The 23,303-nt window shown below is 31.0% G+C and overlaps 1 protein-coding gene across 3 annotated transcripts in view; it reads right to left on the bottom strand.

Moving 5' to 3' along the window:
* Positions 1 to 23,303, bottom strand: part of LOC135139439 (inositol hexakisphosphate kinase 2) — a 78,893-nt gene that overhangs the window by 7,098 nt on the left and 48,492 nt on the right. For all 3 annotated transcript variants that reach the window (XM_064069675.1, XM_064069676.1, XM_064069674.1), the window contains exons 3-5: positions 11,012 to 11,141; positions 8,455 to 8,575; positions 1,463 to 1,921 (exon numbers count right to left, since the gene is read on the bottom strand). In XM_064069675.1, coding sequence (XP_063925745.1) covers positions 1,463 to 1,921; positions 8,455 to 8,575; positions 11,012 to 11,141 — 710 coding nt within the window. The remainder of the gene's footprint in view (positions 1 to 1,462; positions 1,922 to 8,454; positions 8,576 to 11,011; positions 11,142 to 23,303) is intronic.

Raw genomic sequence — 23,303 nt, 5'->3', positions numbered from 1 at the left:
AAACACATGCAAACGAGACTCATCAAATTTGTGAAATGTATAACAAGCGACTACTTATTTCATTAAAATATTATCACCTATTCCTATTGACTTTGATTTACTAAAGCTGCATGTCTGCTCCAAAAACAGATTTGTAAACAAATTTATCATACTTTTCTGCTATGCATTTCATATACAGGATGATTATAGAAAAACGTACCTATATTAAGTTGACTTTGACATTTTGTGAATTTTGCCATCTCGTTATGATGCCTGTCACAAATGTCACGTCATAACCTAACTTTCGTAAGTATGACAATGCGTTTGTAGCAAAATGGAGGCCACTTTGAACATGTAGAAAAGCTTCACCGAATACCAAAGCATGTGATATCCAGAGAATATTTTTACTCACGTTATTTTTAGACTGTAATAAATTGTTTGCTGAAATAAGGAAGCGGTAAATTCTTATTAAAAATACAATGACAGGCTTTCTAAAATCAAAACGATATACAGTCTTTTATAATCACCCTATATATTAACAATTTATTAAAAATAAATTAGGTAATTATAACAATAATAACTTAATAAATAAAAGTCACAACTTCCTATCCATTGTTTGGAAATACCATGGTATATAAATTTATTTATACGATAATACAGTGTAATTAATAATGGAATTATTCGCCTAGAACGAAAATTTGTAAAACAATGCAAAACTTAAAGTGATACAATGGTTTTCTTAATTGTATTTCTTACGCGTTGTTTGATTCAATTTCACCAACTTTCAAGCCGGAACGTATACATCGTTATTGCAAAATTTTAAGCACTGTCAATTATTATTTCCTTCATAAAGTGGCATTTAAACAAAACTAAGAATTCAAATGTCTTATTTTTAAGATATTAAGATGTAAGTAATCTCGAAATAATGAATAAAATAATCATAATTGATCACACAAGTACAATCGTTGGTATACACAATGACTACGTCTTTCTGCATTTGTTCTGAACTACATTCACAACTTTAATTTAAATTTGGTTTGGCCTAAATATCTGTGTACACATAACAGTACGACCAACGTAGTAGTTTTAGTAGTAGCACATGTGTCCGTAATTAAAAGCATAAGTTACCGTATGAACAAAAATCTGCTATTTATGGACGTTATTTAAAATAACTTCAATAAAATATGATGCATCTAAAAAGTAAGATTTTAAAAAATGAAATAATTTCTCGCAGATTATTAAAATTTTAGAGATCATAAAATATCATCTGCAACGAAAGGTTTATTTTACGCTTTTTAAAAATATGCCAACAACGTCATCATAATAGTATCTCATTTAACCGAATTACTTTTTGCGTCATAGAATATGCTTAATGATAAATATGTTTTTTATCGGATATGAAATCTAAAAATTCCTCAGAATTTTTAAAATGTAATACAAAAATAAAAATCACGATAATACGATTCTCAGGTTTCTTACTTACCACGAGTAAAATCTATAACAACTCTGCTTCTCGATCACCCGCCTCAGCTGCTCCAACTTTGAGATCACTTGCTGTATCACCGATACTCTAAGTCCAAAACCATTATCGAAAAACGTACAAAGAGCGTTCTTAAAACCTTCTTCGTTTAACTCGCGCCCCCAGTACTTGTCCTTTTTAAAATAAATCTCCGACTCTGCTTGGTACACTTGCATACCACACAGTCTCACACCTAACGTAGCCGAAGTGCTGGCTGCGCACTTCGCCATCTGTTTGGAACGTTTTTCTGCCGAAGCGTCGTCGCCGTGCTGACGAGTACCCATCTTCAAGTCCAAGATGCAGGGATGGGTGTAATGAGATGTGATGTTTTCTAACATTAGGAAATATTGCTTGTTTGTATTGTCTGATTGCGAAATGCTTTTCAGGACGTCTTTTGGATTCCCGGTGTGATGCACCCTCATCCTGGAAGTGAATAAACATGTAAGAATTTTTGTCATGCGTGACTTGAGTTTTGGGGAATTTGTGCATGTTTGCGAACATTCCCCGTGATGAAATATCAACACCTGTTCGGAACGGTAACTATATTTAAAAAAGGAAAGAAAAATTATCATACTTGAAATAAATGGCAGGCAAGTCGTCTCCGGGATTTTTTTAGCAAGGGAAATGAGCTGGATTCTGAATTCATTAAATTTAAAAAAGCACGCCAAAAAGTGAGTTTTGAAATTTCTTCTTTTTTGTCAGGTGGCTTTTATCAAGGACAATTCTCTAATTTTTGTCTTTACATAAAACAGATAATACAAGCAATTTATCTCACATTCAGTGAGAGTACAACAAAGCTTCAATTTTTTGTGACTATTCGTTTGTTATAAGCATAATAGATACATAATGATAACAAAATTTGAAAAAAATGTCAGATAATAATGTTGACAAATTTTCAACAAGCTGCATCATTCTACGGAGATATATCAAGCGTCAACGTCAGACATATAAATCAAGTCAAAGCGATACAGCGGAACCAAATTTTTATTTATACATTTTATTATTAGTGTATGGAATTTATATATCTTCAGAGCTTTTTTAATGGTATCATTCTGTGATTATTTTGGGAATCGAGGCAATTCTTTTTTGATTTTACGATGTTATAATTTTTTCAACACATTGTAAAACGTTAAAATTGTCAGATATGCCACACAACAAATTATACGTGAGACACGAAGCAGCAGCACAGTGTTACCATAGTCCAAAAAGTAACTTTAAACTAAATTAAATAAATTGTAGCATAAAGTTCTATTTTCGCACTGTTGCTTTCCACTTTTTTTTTTAACATTTTATTATGCTTACATGTTTGGTTCATAAAAAAGTACTCGTACGTAATATAATTTACAATTAATTTTTCTTTTATTTTCTGTTTATGGATTGCCATCACTAAGAAAAAAAAAAAACATTAGAGTATTATTATACTACTAGAAGACCATATTGAATCATCACAAACGTTTAGCCTTTGATTATTATTATTATTTGCTGAAATGACTAAATGACTAAAATTTAATCTTGAAAAAAAGCGAAAAAATACAGTTGAAATAAAAAGAGGATCGTTTTACTGATTTGTTTTTATAATTAAAAACAGAATCTCTGAGAGAAAAAAAACTGACAGCCTCAACTTTTAAAAGAACTTGTTTGATCTACAGACCAGAGCGTACTCAGGCCAATATCGACTCTAAGCGATTTATATATAAGCCGACTTTCGTTGGCCATCTGGTCGTACTTTACAATGAATAAGTGCACAAAGTTCTTGAACATCGTAACGATTTAAAACATAATGTTCCCGGGTGACAAAATTTACATTTCAAATTGTATTATCAGATGGTAAAAATGACGTATTCTCCAAATTTTACAATAGTAGATGTAATTTATATTTTATATCCTCCATTTATGGTTTACGAATCCGTGTTGAGTTTTTACCTTAGACGTCAAGATTTTTGGAAAAAAATCAACAACATTTTCCAATTACGATTTCTCAATTTTTGTCCTCTTCAATTTTACGATTTTTAAATATTTCGATTTTTGTTCAAATTTTGACGTTTCTAATTTTTCAGTTTTCCGATTTCTGAACTAATCTTTTTATATTATTTTTCCATTTCTCGACTTCTCAAAGTTTAGATTTATCAGTTCTTCAATTCTTCGACGTTTCGATGTTTCAACTTCGCTTTTTTAGTTTTTCGATGTCTCGAAATTTTTAATTTCTCAATTTTTTGGATATTTATTTCAGTTTTGGGATTTTTCAATATTTCGATACTCCGGTTTTTGGACTCCTGGATTTTTTTCTTTTTGGATTTCCCATTTTTTGTTAAACTTTAGATTTTTCAATTTTTCCACTGTTTTATACTTTGATTTTTCAAATTTTCAACTTTTCGATGTTTTAATTTTTCAATTTTTAAAATTTTAGGTTTTTCGATTTCTCGAGTTTCAGTTCTTCTATGATTCAATTTTTCAATTTCCCTAATTTTTAAATTTTCGATTTTTCCAATTTTTCTTTTCTTAAAATTTTTCGATTTTTCAATTTTTTTATTTCCCGATTTATTGAATGTTTCGATATTTTGATTGTTGATTTCTCGATCCTCTGATATTTCGATTTCTAGATGTCTCAGTTTTTGAATTTTTCGATTTTTCAATTTATCGATATTTCGATTTTTTACTTTTGGGCTTTTCAATTTTTCGATTTTCCAGTTTTTCGATGTTTTGATTTTTCAGTTATCCGATTTTTCAATTTTTTAAATTCCCGAGTGTCGATTTCTCGATTTTTATGCAAATTTTATACTTTCGAATTTATTTTTTTGATTTTTTGATGTTTGGATTTCTCGATTTTTCAATTTTGCGATATTTAAATTGTTCAATGTTTTAAATTTTAGATTCTTCGATTTCTCGATTTTTTGATTTTTCAGTTCTTCAGTATTTCTATCTCTCAATTTTTAAAATTGGGACGTTGCTAAAATTTCAGTTTTCCGATTTCTCAATTATTAGCTATTTTTGATTTTCCCATTTCCCGACTTCTCGAAGTTTCGATTTTTCAGCTATTCAATTCTTCGACATTGTTCTTTTGGTTTTTCAATTTCTCAATTTTTTTATATTTCGATTTCTAAATTTTTCAAATTTTCGATATTTTAATTTTTCGATTTTTCAATTTTTTGTGGTCTCAATTTATCGAGATTCGGATGTTTCGATGTTTTGATTGTTCAATCTCTCCATTTATCAATTTTTTTCATTTTTAACTTTTCGATTTTTCAACTTTTTCGGGTTTCATAATTTTCTTTTTTCAAAGTGATATTTTTCAATTTTTAGTTTTGTAATTTTTCGGTTTTCAATTTTTCGATTTTTTAATTTTTAGATTTTTAGTTTTTCGTTTTTTCAATTTTTGATTTGCCATTTTTTAGTTTCCATTTAACTATGTAATTTTCATTATAATTTTCACAATTTTTGAGTTTTCCAGTTTTTCGATTCGTTCCGTTTTTTCTTAACAATTTTTCAATTTTTTTCCGATATTTAAGATTCTCGATTTTTAGTTTTTCATTGCTCCAATATTTCATTTTTGCAGTGCTTCGATTTGCAATTTTTCGATTTTCCAATGTCTCAATTTCTAATTTTTCAATTTTTCAACTTTGAATAAAAAAAATTGAAAAATGGCAAAATTGTAAAATTGAAAAATAAAAAATTAAACCAGCTTTTCACTTTACGGAGATTTGGATGTTTCGACATTTCGATTGTTCAATTTTCCATTTTTCAGTTCTTCAAATTTTCAATTATTCGATGTCTCGATTTCTAGGTTTTTCAATTTTTCAAGTTTTAGATTTTTTGATTTTCCATTTTTTCGATGGCCCGATTTTTCAATTTTTCAACAATTCATAGGGAGCTTTCAATTTTTTAAATTTTTTGATTTCTGGATTTTTCAATTTTTTGATTTCGAAATTTAGAATTTTCTTCGGGTTTTCGCTGATTTAATTTTTCGGTATTTGGAACTTTCGATTTTACGGCTTTTTAGCTCCCCGATTTTTTATTTTACAGTTTAGGGATTTTTCAGTTTATCTGTTTAAAATGAGATCTTGTAAAATCTAAAAATTGGAAATCAAGAACATGAAAAATGAAAAATTTCAAAATGTAAAAATTGGAAAATCCAGGAACCAGATTGAAAATTTAAAAATTGAATAAACAACAACTTATAAAATCGAAAGAAAGATTGAACAAATAAAGGATATGAAAAAACCAAAGATTGTGAATATAAAATGGAGAAAATGAAAATTAAAAAATTGGAAAAATGAAAAATAAAAACCAAGAACTTGAAAAATTAAGAAAGCAATAAATTGAAAATTGCAACAATTAAAAATTGAGAAACTGAAAATCGAAAAATGAAAAATAATAAATCACAATATTGAAATGTTGAATAATTCAAAAAATAAACGATTATTTCACTTTTATAATTTCTATTTGTTCAAATTTTCAATTTGTAATTTTTCGATTTTTTCGACTCCTCGATTTCTCGATCTTTTGATTTTTCGATTTTTTACTTTTCGGCCTTTCGAATCTTTATTTTTTTAATTTTTCAATGTTTTAAATTCTAGATTTGTGGATTTTTCAGTTTTTCAATATATATTTTAAAATTTTTCAAAGTTTCGATTTTTCAGGTTTTTGATTTTTCAAATTTTCGGTTTTTTAAATTTGCGATTTTTCGATTTTTCTTTATTGACTTTTGGATTTCCCAATTTTTCAAGTTTTTAGTTTCCCAATTTATGGAAATTTCGATCAATTTTGTGATTTTTCATTTTTTAGAATCCTTAATTTTTCTTCTATTTTTTAATTGTGTTCGATATTTCAGTTTTGGTATTTTTTCGTATTTCGACTTTTCAATTTTCCCACATTTCATAGGGAGCTTTCAATTTATCTGTTTTTCAATTATCCTATTCTTCAATTTTTCGAGTTTTGAACTTCAATTTTAATTTTTTTTTTAGATTTTTCGACTTCTCAATATATCAGTACTCCGACTTTTCTGTTTAAATTTTTAACTTCCGATTTTTTGATTTCGAAATTTTGAATTTTCGTCAGGTTTTCGCTTTTCCGACTTCTTAGCTCCTAGATTTTTTATTTTACAGTTTAGGGATTTTTAGTTTATCTGTTCAAAATGAGATCTTGTAAAATCTAAAAATTGGAAAGCAAGAACATGAAAATGAAAATTTAAAAAATTGAATAAACAACAAATTATAAAATCCACAGAAAGATTGAACAAATAAAGGGTATGAAAAAACGAAAGATTGTGAATATAAAATGGAGAAAATGAAAATTAAAAAATTGGAAAAATGAAAAATAAAAATTAAGGAAGCAATAAATTGAAAATTCCAACAATTAAAAATAGAGAAACTGAAAACCGAAAAATGAAAAATAATAAATCACAACATTGAAATATTGAATAATTCAAAAAATAAACAATTATTTCGCTTTTATATTTTCTATTTGTTCAAAATTTCAATTTGTAATTTTTCGACTTTTTCGACTCCTCGATTTGTCGATCTTTTGATTTTTCGATTTGTCAGTTTTTCGATTTTTCAATGTTTCTATTTTTGAATTATCCGATTTTTTAATTTTCCAATTTTTTAAATTTTCGAGTTTTGATTTCTGTTTGTTAATTTTTCTATTTTTCCATTTTTAAATTTTAAATTTTCGAATTTCTGTTTTTTTTGATGTTTCGATTTCTCCACTTATCAATTTTGCGATATTCTAACTTTTCAATGTTTTTTAATTTTTCAAATGTTGACGTTTCTGAATGAATCAATTTTTTGATTTTTTCATTTCTCGACTTTCCAAAGCTTCGACTTTTCAGTTTTTCAATTTTTCAAGTTTTTAATTTCCCAATTTTTGGATGTCTCGAATCTTTAATTTTCTTCTATTTTTCAATTTTTCGATATTTAAACTTTCAATTTTAAAAATTTTAGGTTTTTCGATTTTGTAATTTTCCGATCTTTCGATTTTTCAATTATAGAATTAATTCATAGTTAAAAATGGTTGCATGTCAAAATCGAGTGACACATGTGAGATGTGATATTATGTTTGTAAATAAAAGCATCCATTTCCTGCAGAAATTCTAAACACTTAGAGTCGACATTGGCCTGATTGCGGTCCGGTCTGTGGATCAAACAAGTTCGCAGACGACGATGTGTGTATATTCAATTTGTCAATAAACGTAGTTTTTACAGGATATTACGAAATTATCCACTAAGAAATGTATTGTTTACAAAATAAAATTACACATAATGATATTCGTTTAAATTGGCATTAAAGATAAATCAGTGGAATTTTTAATAAATTGACTATTAGTTTGTTGAAGTGAGTTAAAAAAATTCTGTACAATAAAAAAATCACAAAATACATGGAAGGATTTGTTTGCAATAAAAATAAAATTATAGCTGCAGCTGGATTGAATAAACTACTCCATGTGTGCGAAGTACAACCATTTTGCTTTGTTATGGTATGTATACAGCATATACTACGTAATGTTTATTATCAATCATGTATCATTTAAAGAACGCCACATGACTTGGATTTAATGTAATTAACCTCACATGATGCAATCGCTAACAATTAAGGTGATAATGATCATAATTTAACCAATACAAATCCTATACAACGGGAAGTGATTTTTATTTGATAACAGAGTCAAATAGCGTTTATCTTGCATTTAAGTAAGTAATTAACAGACCATTAGTATCTAACAATATAAATAAAGCAAAACAACAATAAAACATGACTATAATAACTATCAAATCTAAAACTAACAAAACCTATTTGTGGTAATTAAACAAAGGATTATTAAGTGTTTTAAACCAACAATCACATAACGATGACGGTGTACATAACAAACACAGATAAATACGTCGCATCTTTTTCGGAAAGTTAGTTACGTTATTTTATCTAATGCACACACGAAAGTTTAACAACCATTAACAACTTACTTCAGAACATCTTCTCGTTTCCTTTTACGGTCAGTCTTGGTTCTGGAAGATTCGTCACGGAAACTGGGACTGTAGCGTTTTTCGATTTTTCCCCCACTACAAAGCGTTGCTTGCATTACTCCTGTAACAATTCGCACTAGGCTTTAACCATGCATGCATACGTACTCCGATTTCTTAAAATTAACTGGACTTAAATTTTAGTTAATATTTTAGTAGAAATTAGTACGAGCAAAATTTTCACGAGAGAGAAAAAATGAGACGCTACAACAAAGCTTGGTGTGTTGAATGTGATGAGAAACGAAAAAATAAAGAAAAAAACGAGCATTCGTTTACTTTTGTGTACTGATCTGATTTTGGAGAAAGAGGAATAGAATGCAAATTTTCTACAAAATCTGGATTCTATTTCGGTTTTAATAATAAATGGGCTTCCAACCCGTTTAGCGTAAAGAACGTCCATACAAACCCTCGCAGAATGGACGATTGGAGGCTTTCGAAGCGGGGTCAGGCAGCGGGCAGCCGTCTGTCAGTCAGCCGGTCCACCGGGTGGCGATTCCCTCAATAAAACAAGTAAACGATTTTTGGGATAACCAAATTTTACAGCAATCATTCGCACGTTCATTCAGGATGATGCGCAGAGTTGGTGTTTTTGGTCAGGTCGGCCAGCCCAAAAGAACCGGGCTGAATTCTATACTATTTTTTAGTCCCTAGTGTGTTATTATGTATTTATTTTTTATGATTTTTATTAACCTGACGAAGAACTGCAAATAACGTTAAGTTTCCACAAAATTAAAAATACATTCTTTACTACTGAACTTTGTTTTTAATTCCCAAACCCTTTGTTAAAAATTAATGTTTTCTGCATTTCCTTTATTCAAGCTTGATTACACTACACGTACACAAAGAATACAAGAAGCTGAAATATAATTTATCTTTGCGCACACATGAATGAACATCAAGGAAACAACTTCATGGTTTGTAGAATGTAGAACTAAACTCCTGTTCAAAATTATCGCACCACTACCAAAATCCGTGAACAATCTGAACTAAGAATTTTAAGAAGAAAAAAACAGAAATTTTGAACAGGAGTTTGTCAATTAGATGATGCAACGTCACAGTCAAGGCTTGTTGTGCAGTCCTAAGTGCAGATGAGAAACTATCCAAAGAAAAAAAATAAAGTCCCTTCCCCATTTCTATCGCTTAAAATGGAGCATACAGTTATAAGTTGTAATTTTTTTAACGAGTTTACAATTTAAAACATCAAAAAACATGTACCTAAATTAAGTAAATGTCACATTTTAACTCTTTGGCAGTCACGACGTGGATCTGTGATCACATTTCGTTCGATTGTTTCACAATATACTGGTTTTTTAGACGTTAGAAACTAGTCTCCGATGAAAAATTCAATCGCTGTTTAAAACTTTTCAAATTTAGGATATTAAGAATTATAACAATAATAATTATAGCGATATTCAAGAAAGGAAATGAAACGAACTACTTTCTTAGAACCAGTTTATTGCAAAAAAATTCACAGGAAACTACATCTGGCGCTTAAAAATTTTAGTAAATTAAAAATGAGACACGAAATAATTAGATTCAAATAAAAAATGACCCTTCACTTGTAAACACTAGTTTTTAGTGTCTAAGTGGATCGAAGTGGTCACGTGTGTGCAAAGACAAAAAAAACTGGTTCTTTCTCAACCTTCGCAAGCGTTTCGTAACTACCATCCTACAAAATAAAAATTCTTTTCACAAATTGTATCTTTCATTCAGAAAAACTGTCATCTCATCACCCCATTTCACGAGTTTATTCACCTACACAAAGACAGCCAACTCTGACGAAAATTCAACACATACCGAATATCAAAAAACAATCAATTTAATGACATACTTACCTCTTCAATATCACACATTACTTACTCTATCGAAACGTATTTACAATCAAATAAAAAAAGTTTTCGTCGTCGTTAAAACATGATGTGATAAAAACGGGATAAGGAAAACATTACAGCACCCGCAGGAAGGTTTAGGAATTATTACCATTCATACCACAGTTATTCAGTACGTAATTATACAGACCATTAAAAAATAAAAAAAGAATTCATCAGTTATTTATTTCGGTTTTCTTTTCCAAAAAAAGTTAAAAATAACATATCAAGCGTAGTACATCACACTAATGCATAAATAAAAAAAAAAACATGAATGAAGTTAGGTGATCATGTTTCAAACAGTAAGTCAAAGCATGCACCACAAATCCAGTATAGTTGTCAGATTTCAAAAAATTTATTCGTCTCATCATTTTGTACATTTACAATACAATCACTAGCCTATAGTATAAACTATGTGATCCAGATAATTCGAAAATTCAGGAACGTTGGCTCCGATTAGTCAATACTTACAATCTTATCACATTGGAGCCGAACTGTTCCGGAATCAGAATCTGGCCTTCAGAGTCTTAACTAATCAACATTTATTTCATAGTCCACTTTTTAGAGTCTTTCCCACTAAGTTTTTTGTGTTTTTGGATTTTTGTTTTTGTCTCTTATTCTACTCAGCTTACCTTTATATTTCGGTACAAACATTTTGATATCTTGGTCCTGAATGTTCTGGTAAAAGTCGAGCTCTCTATAGTTTAGGGGTTTGCAGATTGTGCTTGGGTTAAGCAGCATGAGACGCGTGTGGCCTCCGACCTAAAACAAGAATTAACGACGTAATAAATTTGATTAAATTTTAAATAATCACTTCTGATTACTCAATAATTATCAACTCATCACGCAGTGGTAACGATCAATGCAATATAAAAATAGTCGATGAGCAACGCGAATAATATTTAATGTTAACAGATAAATGCAGGAAACGGTGGAATTTATAACCCGTTATTCGTATGCGTTTTAAAAGGAAGTGATTGTAAGAACTAGACAAAACACTGTAATTTCATTGAATATAAGTCACATGTCAATCAACTGTTTCTACCAATCGTAAAAATTATAACATGCGTTTTTTTCTTAAATTCATTTATAATCGTTGTGGATTCAAATCAATAAGAACTATTTTTTGTTACTACTTCTAAAGATCAGGTGTTATATCGTCATTCCAGATAAGATCAATTTTCAAGAGAAAAGATGGTGTGTACCTGTTGACACTAATGTATTGGTTTCTATTAAAAACTCGATGACGTTATTTATAAATTTTGTTACGAGGATCTCACTTGAAATGGGTTATCTATCATAACAAAAAAATAAAATTCGCTGAAATAAGTTTTATAATTTATCTACGAAACTGGGCTCGTCTAACTGTGGTGTCAAATGTATTAATTTTGACGCGTGTAATAAACATTAATCATGGCATCAATCGTAACATTACTGGTTTTATCAGAATTGAACCTTTTGAGGCTATCGAGAAAATAATTATGTAATAAATTCGTTTTTTGCAGACATGAACTATTTTTGTATCCATCCCCATCACAGTTTTGATGACGTACCTCAAAAGTTTGCTAAGTAACCTATTGAAAATTTCCTATATGTGTAAAATAAATGCGCACATTCGTGTGGTTAATCTACCCACATGTTTTATAATTTAATCATGTATAAAATGTAGACATAATATATTCCACTACTAAATTTTCCTACTTCAGAAATCTAAAAATAGATTAATATTAACTAAAGAAAATACCGACAGTTGCAACCTTGATCCTAGACATTGGGAATTCTACCTTTGGCATCACTATACATTTATAATTTCGCAATTTTTGTCAAGGAAAATTTTAACAGACTCGCTAAAAATAAAGATTCTTACAATAAAACGACCACTCTTTAAACACGGTGTTTATTACAAAGCTATTAGAGCATATGAGTATGCTGTCAATATACATTGCTTTCTATTGTGATCTAGTTTACAAGACACCGCAATAATTTTAATAATACCCCAAAGTATGGTGAGAAAAATGGTGTTCTTGAAGTCATTTTGCTAGAAAAGGTATTATAATTTTTGCTTAATATCCCAGGATTTTTTTTAATGAATGCAATTAATTCAATAATGATACAGGTATGTAACGCTGTTGAATACAAAGACGGCGTATTAACTTGTGTTTTATTCTGTAAGCTCACAGATGACAAATTTTTACCAATAAAATGGGGATTTACAACTCGGCATCACTTTAGATCCAATCGTACTTGGCAATCAGACACATTTCTCGGGAAAACCACAGTGCGAATGCATTACATAACACAACTCGAACTGTTACATCTTCTAATTCAAATGTTTGAACAATACGACTGGACTTTTAGTCAAAATAAACAAATAATTTTGAATACAAAAAACTGGATAACTTATGATTTTAATTTTGTGAGACCTTTCCTCCTGTTATTGTTCCCTCGACCATTGCCATGGGGTACGCACCCCACCCCACCCCACCACTCAATGCCCCGAAGGCGATTTCACCCAGTCCAGACCCAAACAGTACATTATTCGAAAGAGTACCGAACGCGACGGCCGTACAGGCGCGACCCTCATTATCATAACATACTTGAAATGTATTACACATTGTTAAAATAAGTGTTAAACAAAATCTATCTTTTATTTACGGTCGTTTGAAGCATAGCGTGACGCCACATTTTGGTCCGTTAGAGCCGGATAATCAGCGAAACGAAAAAACCAGTTAGCTGCGAGTGTGTACGCGATGTCAAAATGAGTGTCCTCCACCAGCGCTAAGCAGTAAGTCCCAATTTCCTTTCTTCCAGCAACGTTTATTTGTGTCAACATTGCCTGGAGCTTGCACGTGCAGTGACTTATCTACAACTCCTAATAAGGTTTTTATCTCTCATTTATCATGTCCAAATTTAACCTGGAATTTAGTCATAACTTTGTATTCAAACGAAATACATAATTGTAAACTAATACATGCTATTTGTAGACATATTCTCACTCTAAATCTGTGTACTTGCGCCATCGTTCTGGAAAAATCTTTAGAGTAGGTTTTTGGTTACGTGGCAAACCAGTTGTGCACAAAATTTTGTATTACTTTTGTTTGCTACCTTACTACCAATTACTGGGATTAAAGTGTATTTCAGTGCCGGTTTAAGATAAACCCAGGTAAAATTTCCTTCGAAAGTTAATCCATGGTGCAGAGGTAGTTTAAATCAATAAATGCTCGTAAAACCCAAGCTTGCAGGTAGCATTGATTAAATACATATAGATAGACCCATGCTATTGTTTGGAGCGAACAGGCCAACGGCCGGCGAACAAGAGATGGCGCACCAACAGTCGGCCGTCAAACGCCGGCGAAAAGCTTGGACACCAATCGCGCGCGTAGATAACCCAAATCACAGCAACAATACATTTAATAAAGCTACCACTCGACAGAGGGCGACGAAAACAATGTGTAAAAATCTCTTAGTAACCATTTATATAATTTGCAACGTTGCCAGATGAGCCTAGCACAACTTTGCCGTTATTTCTAGTCGATTAGATTTTATTTCGTTTAAAAGTTTCTGGTGAATAAATGGAATTATTATAATGAATAAACAATACAAACAAATTATTACTTGTTATTTTAAATACTTGTTAGTGTTGATGAAAACATAAATGGTAATTAAAGTTATTCTAAATACGGTCCGGTCCGGTAGCTCAAATTTTACAGTACGAGTGATATGTTTCAGGACGAGTAGGTAGCCGAGTCTTTAATTTCGAAACGAGTACTGCGAAAAGAGTTACCGGACGTATGTTGTTATCTATTTTATTTCATACTGTCAACATTCTTTTTTATTCGATAAAATTATTATTATTTTGAGAAAAAATCCAAATCGAGTCACTTTTTCTGACATCGTTAGCAAACGCTCTTTGGTAAATGTTTTAATTTGTTTATTCGTGCAAATCAGCATCATATGTTTAAACACATAGTACTTATAACACTTTACAGGACTTATTGTTTTGTATAATCCGACTCGATGGACGAATGTTTTGTGCAATCCGTCTCGAAGGACCAATGTTTGTGCAACTCGGCTCGTCCTACCAGTATTTTTTGTAATCTGGTTGATACGACAATGTGATACCGAATTGCACTTTGATATTGCTCCAAGGACCTTTGTTTTCTTGCGTGCGAGATAATAGACAGCGTTCGGTTTCGATGTTTAATACAGGACGGTTACAGAAGTACTAAATTTACATTTGTATTTACAATAACAGGTAAAGCAAAAGAGACCCAAAAGGGTCAGTGGCCGCTTCCGGAAATGGAAAACTTGTCCTTTTTGGCCACGGAGGTAGAAGAGTGTCTCTTCTACCTCCGTGTTTTTGGCTCAATTTTATCGGACTTGTCCGTTTTTTTGATTTTACCGGAATAGTTCGATCCAGTAAAACGTCAAACTTGACATAGTATGAAGTAAAATAAATAAATTTTATGATGTAAATACAATTAAGTGTATCGATAATTCGCTACTGAAAATTTATTGAAATATAATTTGTGTTAAAAAAAGATTTTTGTGGTTTTATGGTTTATTAAATGTAATTAAAATAAATAATATCAAGAACTTGTATTATATATCAAAAACATTCATTGTAAATAAGAAAATTATGTAAATAAACCATAAAACCATACAAAATTTTCCTGCGACCTCTATTCAAAATCCCAGTTTACCAATAGGAATTAAGGCACAAAGATGTTTCACTGAATTTAATACCGATTTTTCAAGAAAAGTATGCTTATAAGCCTATAAGCGTCTAATGGATTAAAACAACAAATAATAATCACAATTTATTTGTTTTATGTGTTCATTACAATAATCCCATTTATTTACCAGAAACTTCTAAATGAAATAATATCTGGTTGACGAGAAATATCCGCAAATTTGTGTTAGGCTCATCTGGCAACGTTTTCGGTAGGTAGGTATCAATGGAACTAAAAGATTTGGTAATTTTCTTGGAGGAGTTTGTTTCTTCAATGAAAATTTATGGTTTTTAATTCTTCGGCCGCTTGAAAGTCTCGCCATGTGAAAATAGATTATTTGATAACCTGTTTCGTAATAATTGTAAATACGAACAAAAGCATATTTGCATATTCTAAACAACTGGCCATATCGATTCCAAACTTGTACAGATATGTTTTTTATTGTTTCTGTTTTCAATGAAATAAATTTTATTTGCAAAATACTTAATGTCTAACGACATATCACGCATACATACTACCCCATTTACTATATTTTCAATCTGTGCATTTTTCGCTTCATTCGTAGGAGCCAAGTAAGAAGTATCAGTGAGACCGGCGGTCTTTCAAAAGCTCGTAAATGAAAAGATTTAGTAAAGTTTCCTAGAACAGTCTGTCTCTTCATAAAAAAATTTAGACATTTTTACTATGAAATATTGGTACAATACGCTATATTCCACTGTTTGTTTTCTTTGAGATACGACTAGTTCTTGTGCCGAAGTGAAACACCAAAAAGTCTAAAGTCCGGAAATCAGAGTGAATTTTAAAACACATAAAACGACTTCTTTATTTATTTAAATATTGTCCTGTAACGTCCTGTGACGTGGAATGGAGTTTCTTAATGTACAAAAGTATGTTAGATAATAACCGAAAAATTTTCTTGATTAAAACTAAAGGAAACACAATTATTACTTGGAATAAAAATAAAGAATATCAAGAACTTGTGCTATGTATTAAAAATATTTAATTTCAAATAAGTAAATTATGTTAATAAACCATAAAACCACAAAAATCTTTTTTAACACAAATTATATTTCAATAAATTTTCAGTAGTGAATTATCGATATACTTAATTGTATTTACATCATAATAGTTATTTATTATATAAGCGGTTAAAGTGAATGTTTAATGAGCGGCCAGTTTAAGGTGAGAGCGGCGTATGCCGCGAGCGCCTTAAGACCACGAGTTACACATTCATTTTAACCGCGAGTGTAATACAAACTTTTATTCAATTTTGACAACCCCAAGTCCCAAATTGTGAAAAAATTGGTGATTCAAAGTTCACATTCGAGAAACGTCAGAATTGACAGCGACCAAATAAGAGTTTTATATGCGTAGAATTTAGGTTACAATATCAGGTGTGTGTGTGTAGTATGTGACTCTGGCGACGGTGTTTGTTTATTTTAAACAAACTAAAATTATCGAAAAATTGCAAAATCATGCAAGATTCCAACGGCAAAACTTGCTCCCAAAAAAGAGCAAATCAGAAAGTGTATCAAAAGTTCCTTAGATGGAAAGAGCAGCAAGACATTGGAGAAATTACAGAAATGGTAACCATGGTTTTAAAACAGCAAAATAAAAATTTTATTTCGCTAGCGGTTTAAAAATTTTATGGTGCTACCGGATAAACCAAAGCTTTAGTGGCCTACTGACGGCAAAATAAACGTTTGTTTACATGTCAAAATTGAATAAAATTTATTTATTTTACTTTATACTATGTCAAGTTTGACGTTTTACTGGATCGAACTATTCCGGTAAAATCAAAAAAACGGACAAGTCCGATAAAATTGAGCCAAAAAGGACAAGTGTTCCATTTCCGGAAGCGGCCACTGACCCTTTTGGGTCTCTTTTGCTTTACCTGTTATTGTAAATACAAATGTAAATTTAGTATTTCTGTAACCGTCCTGTATTAAACATCGAAACCGAACGCTGTCTATTATCTCGCACGCAATAAAACAAAAGTCATTGGAGCAATATCAAAGTACAATTCGGTATCACTTTGTCGTATCAACCAGATTACAAAAAATACTGGTAGGACGAGCCGAGTTGCACAAACATTGGTCCTTCGAGACGGATTGCACAAAACATTCGTCCATCGAGTCGGATTATACAAAACAATAAGTCCTGTAAAGTGTTATAAGTACTATGAGTTTAAACATATGATGCTGATTTGCACGAATAAACAAATTAAAACATTTACCAAAGAGCGGTTGCTAACGATGTCAGAAAAAGTGACTCGATTTGGATTTTTTCTCAAAATAATAATAATTTTATCGAATAAAAAAGTATGTTGACAGTATGAAATAAAATAGATAACAACATACGTCCGGTAACTCTTTTCGCAGTACTCGTTTCGAAATTAAAGACTCGGCTACCTACTCGTCCTGAAACATATCACTCGTACTGTAAAATTTGAGCTGCCGGACCGGACCGTATTTAGAATAACTTTAATTACCATTTATGTTTTCATCAACACTAACAAGTATTTAAAATAACAAGTAATAATTTGTTTGTATTGTTTATTCATTATAATAATTCCATTTATTCACCAGAAACTTTTAAACGAAATAAAATCTAATCGACTAGAAATAACGGCAAAGTTGTGCTAGGCTCATCTGGCAACGTTGCAAATTATATAAATGGTTACTGAGAGATTTTTACACATTGTTTTCGTCGCCCTCTGTTGAGTGGTAGCTTCATTAAAAGTATTGTTGCTGTGATTTGGGTTATCTACGCGCGCGATTGGTGTCCAAGCTTTTCGCCGGCGTTTGACGGCCGACTGTTGGTGCGCCATCTCTTGTTCGCCGGCCGTTGGCCTGTTCGCTCCAAACAATAGCATGGGTCTATCTATATGTATTTAATCAATGCAGGTAGAGACGGTCAGATATTCTATTAATCACTGCAACCCAAGCGGAATAATTTAAAATATTCATTACTGGGAAGTTCGACGTATCGAATTAGCATGAATACATTTACCAAATTCTATGCCTAGTGAAACTTAATTTATTAATTTAATAATTAGTTCAAAAACGGATACAATGATAGAATGCAAAACAAAACAAGAATTCTAAACACATCCAGCATTTTCGAGCTGATTTTTTACTTTACACAATTTTGTGATGACCTCATCAACATTTTTGCAAAGAGATGTATATGAACTTGGATTGGTGCAGTGTAGTACTTGCTAAAATAAGACTGCTTGTGGCAAATTACATACCCCATAAGAAAATAGAGGGCGGGTGGGCGGGGCTATTGCTTTCTTATAAAAGATTCTGTAGGAAAAAGTTAAACTTAGCCCCGCCCACCCACCCGTTCTCTCATTTTTTCTTCAGAATAAGAAATAAATGTAGCAAATAAGTAGTATAACAAAAAAATTACGATTAACGCTTTTTTTAACAGTCTACTTTCTATTAGTTCCCATTCTCACTTTAAAAAAGAATATATAATTCACCCAAGAAAATCGGTATGTATACCGATTTTCTTGGGTATATATAAATATATTTTTCCTTTTTGTTTTAATATGTGTAGACTTCTTTTCACACCATGAAACTTTAAACATGTAAAAAATAGAAAATTTGTATAAGGAAAACCGATTTTGCAATTAGGCTCCGTTCCATAATTACAAAATCCATATTTCCGCGCAAAAATGTACCATTTTAACCATGTTTTAAGTTCCTTGTTGTGAAAAAATGGCTATGTATGTTAATAAAGAAAAAAGGCAAATATAAGCCCCACCCACCCGCCCCATCTCAATTGTGATGATTTTTTTTATTCGTCATGAGCCAACAAGGCGGAGCTTAACTGCAAAATCCTTATTTCTCTGAAAAATTACTACGTAAGACATGTTTTTGTGTAAATCAAAGAATTCTATGTATATTAAGCAAAAATAAGACCAACAATTAAACTTCACCTATACCTGACCTGACCTAAATAATGAGGTTTTCATTCGTTGGCAGACCGAGGGGCGGAGCCTAATTGCAAAATCCATTCTCCCTTACAAAAATTTACCAATTTAAACGTGCTTTAGCTTCTAAGTATTAAAACAATCATCCCAACTGACATGGGGTGGGTGGGCGGGGTTTATATTTTGCCTTTTTATCTTAATATACATAGTATTCTTTGAAGAACACGATACTCAACCCCATGTTTTTAATTTCATGTAAAGAAACAAGTATTTTGCAGTTAATCTTCGCCCCCTTGGTTCACGGTGAGAAAAAAAAATCATCACAATTGAGATAGGGTGGGTGGGTGGGCTTATATTTTGTCTTTTTGTTTTAAGATGTGTGAACTTCTTTTCACAACATGAAATTTAAAACATGTTTAAAAGGGAAAATTTGTATAAGGAAGTATCGATTTGCAATTAGGCTCCGTCCCATTATTGAGAAATCCATGTCTTTCCAAAAATGTACTATTTTAACGATGTTTTAAGTTTCTTGTTGTGAAAAGATGGCCATGTATATTACGAAAAAAAGGCAAAATATAAGCCCCACCCACCCACCCTATCCCAATTGTGATGATTTTTTTATCCTTACAAACTTAAGACACGTTCAAAATGGTAAATTCTTGTAGACAAATATGGATTTTGCCATTAAGCCCCGCCCGTTGATCTGACAACGAATGAAAAAATCATCACAATCGAGATAGGGTGGGTGGGCGGACTTACATTTTGTCTTTTTGTTTTAAGATGTGTGAACTTCTTTTCATAACATGAAATTTAAAACATGTTTAAAAGGGAAAATTTGTATAAGGAAGTATCGATTTGCAATTAGGCTCCGCCCCATTATTGAGAAATCCATATCTCTTTCCAAAAATGTACTATTTTAACGATGTTTTAAGTTTCTTGTTGTGAAAAGATGGCTATGTATATTACGAAAAAAAGGCAAAATATAAGCCCCGCCCACCCACCCTATCGCAATTGTGATGATTTTTTTTTATTCCTCGTGAGTCAATAAAGCGGAGCTTAAGAACGAGAAATCGAAGTGATGAAGTCGAAAAATTGAAAAATAATAAAAACCACGGAATTTGAAACATGGAAATCTCGACAAATCCGGAAATCGAATTGAAAAATCGAAAAACTGAAAAATTTTAAAAACCAAAAAAAATGAAAAAACCAAAACCTAGAAGTCAAAAAATTGAACTACCGAAGCATCAAAAAATTGAAGAATCTATAATTTAAAAATTGGAAATCGAAAAGTCGGAAAAACTTAAAAATCGAAAAACCGAGAAATCGAAAATTCGTTACAAATTTAAAAATCGGGAATTCGAAACATCAAAATATCACAAAAATTTAAGAAATCGAAATACTGAAAAGCAAAAAAATCGAAAAAAACGGGATCCCTAAACTGAACTGAATCCTCGAAAAAACATCAAATATTTGGAAAGTCGAAAAAATTGAGAATTGGGAAAATTGCCTCGAGAGATCGAAACATAAAAAATTCAAAAATTAATAATTGATAAACTGAAAATTTTAAAATAAAACAATCGATAAATCGAAAAAACAGGAAACTGGAAACATCGAAAAATTTAATACACAATCGAAAAATTGAAACATTGATAACTCGAAAAATGAAAAAAAAAAATGAAAAATCGAAAACCGAAAGTCAAAAATCGAAAAACCGAGAGATTAAAATAGCCCAAAATCGAACAATTAAACGAGATTTGCAAATAAAAAGAATCGAAAAATCGAAAAACGAAAGATCTAAAACCGAGAAGTCGAGAAATCGAGGCATCAAAAAGTCGAAAAAACTAAATAGAAAAAATATCGAAAAACTGAAAAACTCGAGAAATCGAAAATTCGTTAAAAAATTTAAAAATTGGGATATCGAAACATCAGAAATCACAAAATTTGAAAAATCGATGAGTGTAAAATTTAAGAAATCGGAAAATTGAAAAACTGAAGACTCGAAAAATAAAAAATTTTAAAAATCAAAAAAATTTAAAAATCTAAAATTTAGAAATTAAAAAAATCGAAAACTCAGGATATTCAACAATCGAAAACTCAAAATTTCCATACATCGAGAAAACGAAAAATAAACTGAAAAATCGAAAAACGAAACATCTAATACCGAGAAGTCGAAAAATGGATGCATCAAAAAATCAAAAAACTGGAAAACTCAGAAATTGAAAAACTCCCAAAATTAAAATGTTGAAAAATTGGGAAACAAAAACTTGAAAAATCGAAGATTAAGAAATATTGAAAAATTAATATATCAAAAGATTGAAAAATCTAAAATTTAAAAATCCAAAAATTGAAAAATCGAAAAAGTAAAAAGGTAGACACATCGAAAAACCCAGAAGTCAAAAATAGAAAAGCCGAAGAATTGAAATATTGAAAAATCCTACAACTGAAATATCTAAAAACTGAAAAATCGAAAAATCAAAAAACTGAAGTCGAAAAATAGAAATCTTAAAAAAACTAAAAAATGAAAAATCAAAAACCTAAAAAATCGAAAAATTAAAGAATTGAAGAACAGGAATATTGAAACCCTCGAAAGACAAGAAATGGGAAAATGAAAACATCGATTAATTGAAAAATCGAAAAATTGAGGGATTATAAAAGTCAAATATACATAAATTGAGACCCAGTAATCTTTTAATCCTTTTCGTACATCTTTTACCTGCGAAGGTACAGATAAATTGAGAACTGACTGCGTACATACATCCCACGGCAGGAGATTTATACTCATGACCACCTGACCATCCTTCAATTTCTACTGATAATAATTTTTAAAATGCACAAATTGGCATTACCGTTGTCCACTATTATCTAGTTTTTCCTATTTTAATTCTTGAAAAATTAATTAAATAGTAAGTCAGACAGTCATAAATAATACCATCAGATAGTGTCTGCAGCTTATGTGGGTACTCTTTCCAATTAGGTACCTAATCCACCAGACCGCGACCCCCGCGGTGTAAGGTACTAATCCCTAATAACGACCTCTGCAGAGCTGGTCATCAATTTAGGTCCACCGAAGAAAATAAAAGGTGGATGGGAGGGGCTAGTACTTGTTAAGATAAGACTGATTGTGGGAAACGACATATTCTCTAAGAAAATAGAGGGCGGGTGGGCGGGGCTAATACTTACTAAGATAAGATTGGTTTTGGTAATGACATACCCTCTAAGAAAATAAAAGGGTGGGTGGGCGGGGCTAGAACTTGCTAAGGCCTCGTTGTACAATGGATAGTTAATTATCAAGTTCGAGTTAAGTTCAAGTAATACGTCACTTTCGTTGGCAATCAGGTGATCAGGAACGTAACTTTTTAAATTCTGTGTGTAATTTGTGTTGTTCTTTATTTTTATGCTTATAGTGGATGATCTTATCGATTTTGACATTAATGCATATAGTAGTGACTAAGTAAATAATGAGAATGCTAACTCATTTACTCATTATTTCCTCAAATTTCTATTTTCAACTACTTGAGCACACGATCAGAATCTATAAAATTCTAATTTTATTCGCTATTTGGGCGTATCTAGTATATACAGGGTTAGTATAAAGTTCCGGAACTTTGTTATTTGAAAAGTTTTTTCTGAAATTTACTTTACTTTAAACATGGCAACTTGATTATAATATTTTTCGTTTTATCGCTCTCGGTTCGACAGACATGGTCGCCTAATTTTTTTTTAATGGAACACCCAGATTTTTTTGAAATTTTCTAAGCAGAATAAAAAACTATTTCCAGAAATTATCAACATGTTTGTTTCTACTGATACAAAAAATAGAAAAAAATCATTTGCCAAAATCAGTCTTACCTAAGCAGGTGCTATCCCCACCCGCCCACCCTCTCTTTTCTTATAAAGTATGTCATTTGCCAAAATCAGTTTTATCTTAGCAGTTACTAGATAGGATAAGACTGATTTTGGCAAATAACATACCTTCTAAGAAAAGAGAGGGCGGGTGGGCGGGCATAATACTTACTAAGATAAGATTGATCTTGGTAAATGACATATCACCAAAGAAAAAAAAAAGGTGGGTGGGCAGGGATAAAACTTGCTAAGATCGGACAGAACACTATTAAGAGTACTCAGTGGAAAGAAGAAGGTGTGGGTGGGTTAAGTTTACTACTGCTTGCTCATAAAACTAGAAAAAAGCTAAATTTATTGGGTCAATTTATTTTATTGACTAAATCAGGAACGGCTCACTCCATTTTACAC

Source organism: Zophobas morio, unplaced genomic scaffold (assembly GCF_036711695.1).
Source record: "Zophobas morio isolate AGI-343-1 ecotype UQ-CSIRO unplaced genomic scaffold, CSIRO_AGI_Zmor_V1 ptg000031l, whole genome shotgun sequence".
Taxonomy (NCBI): Eukaryota; Metazoa; Arthropoda; class Insecta; order Coleoptera; family Tenebrionidae; genus Zophobas; species Zophobas morio.
This window is presented reverse-complemented; position numbering and strand designations above follow the sequence as displayed.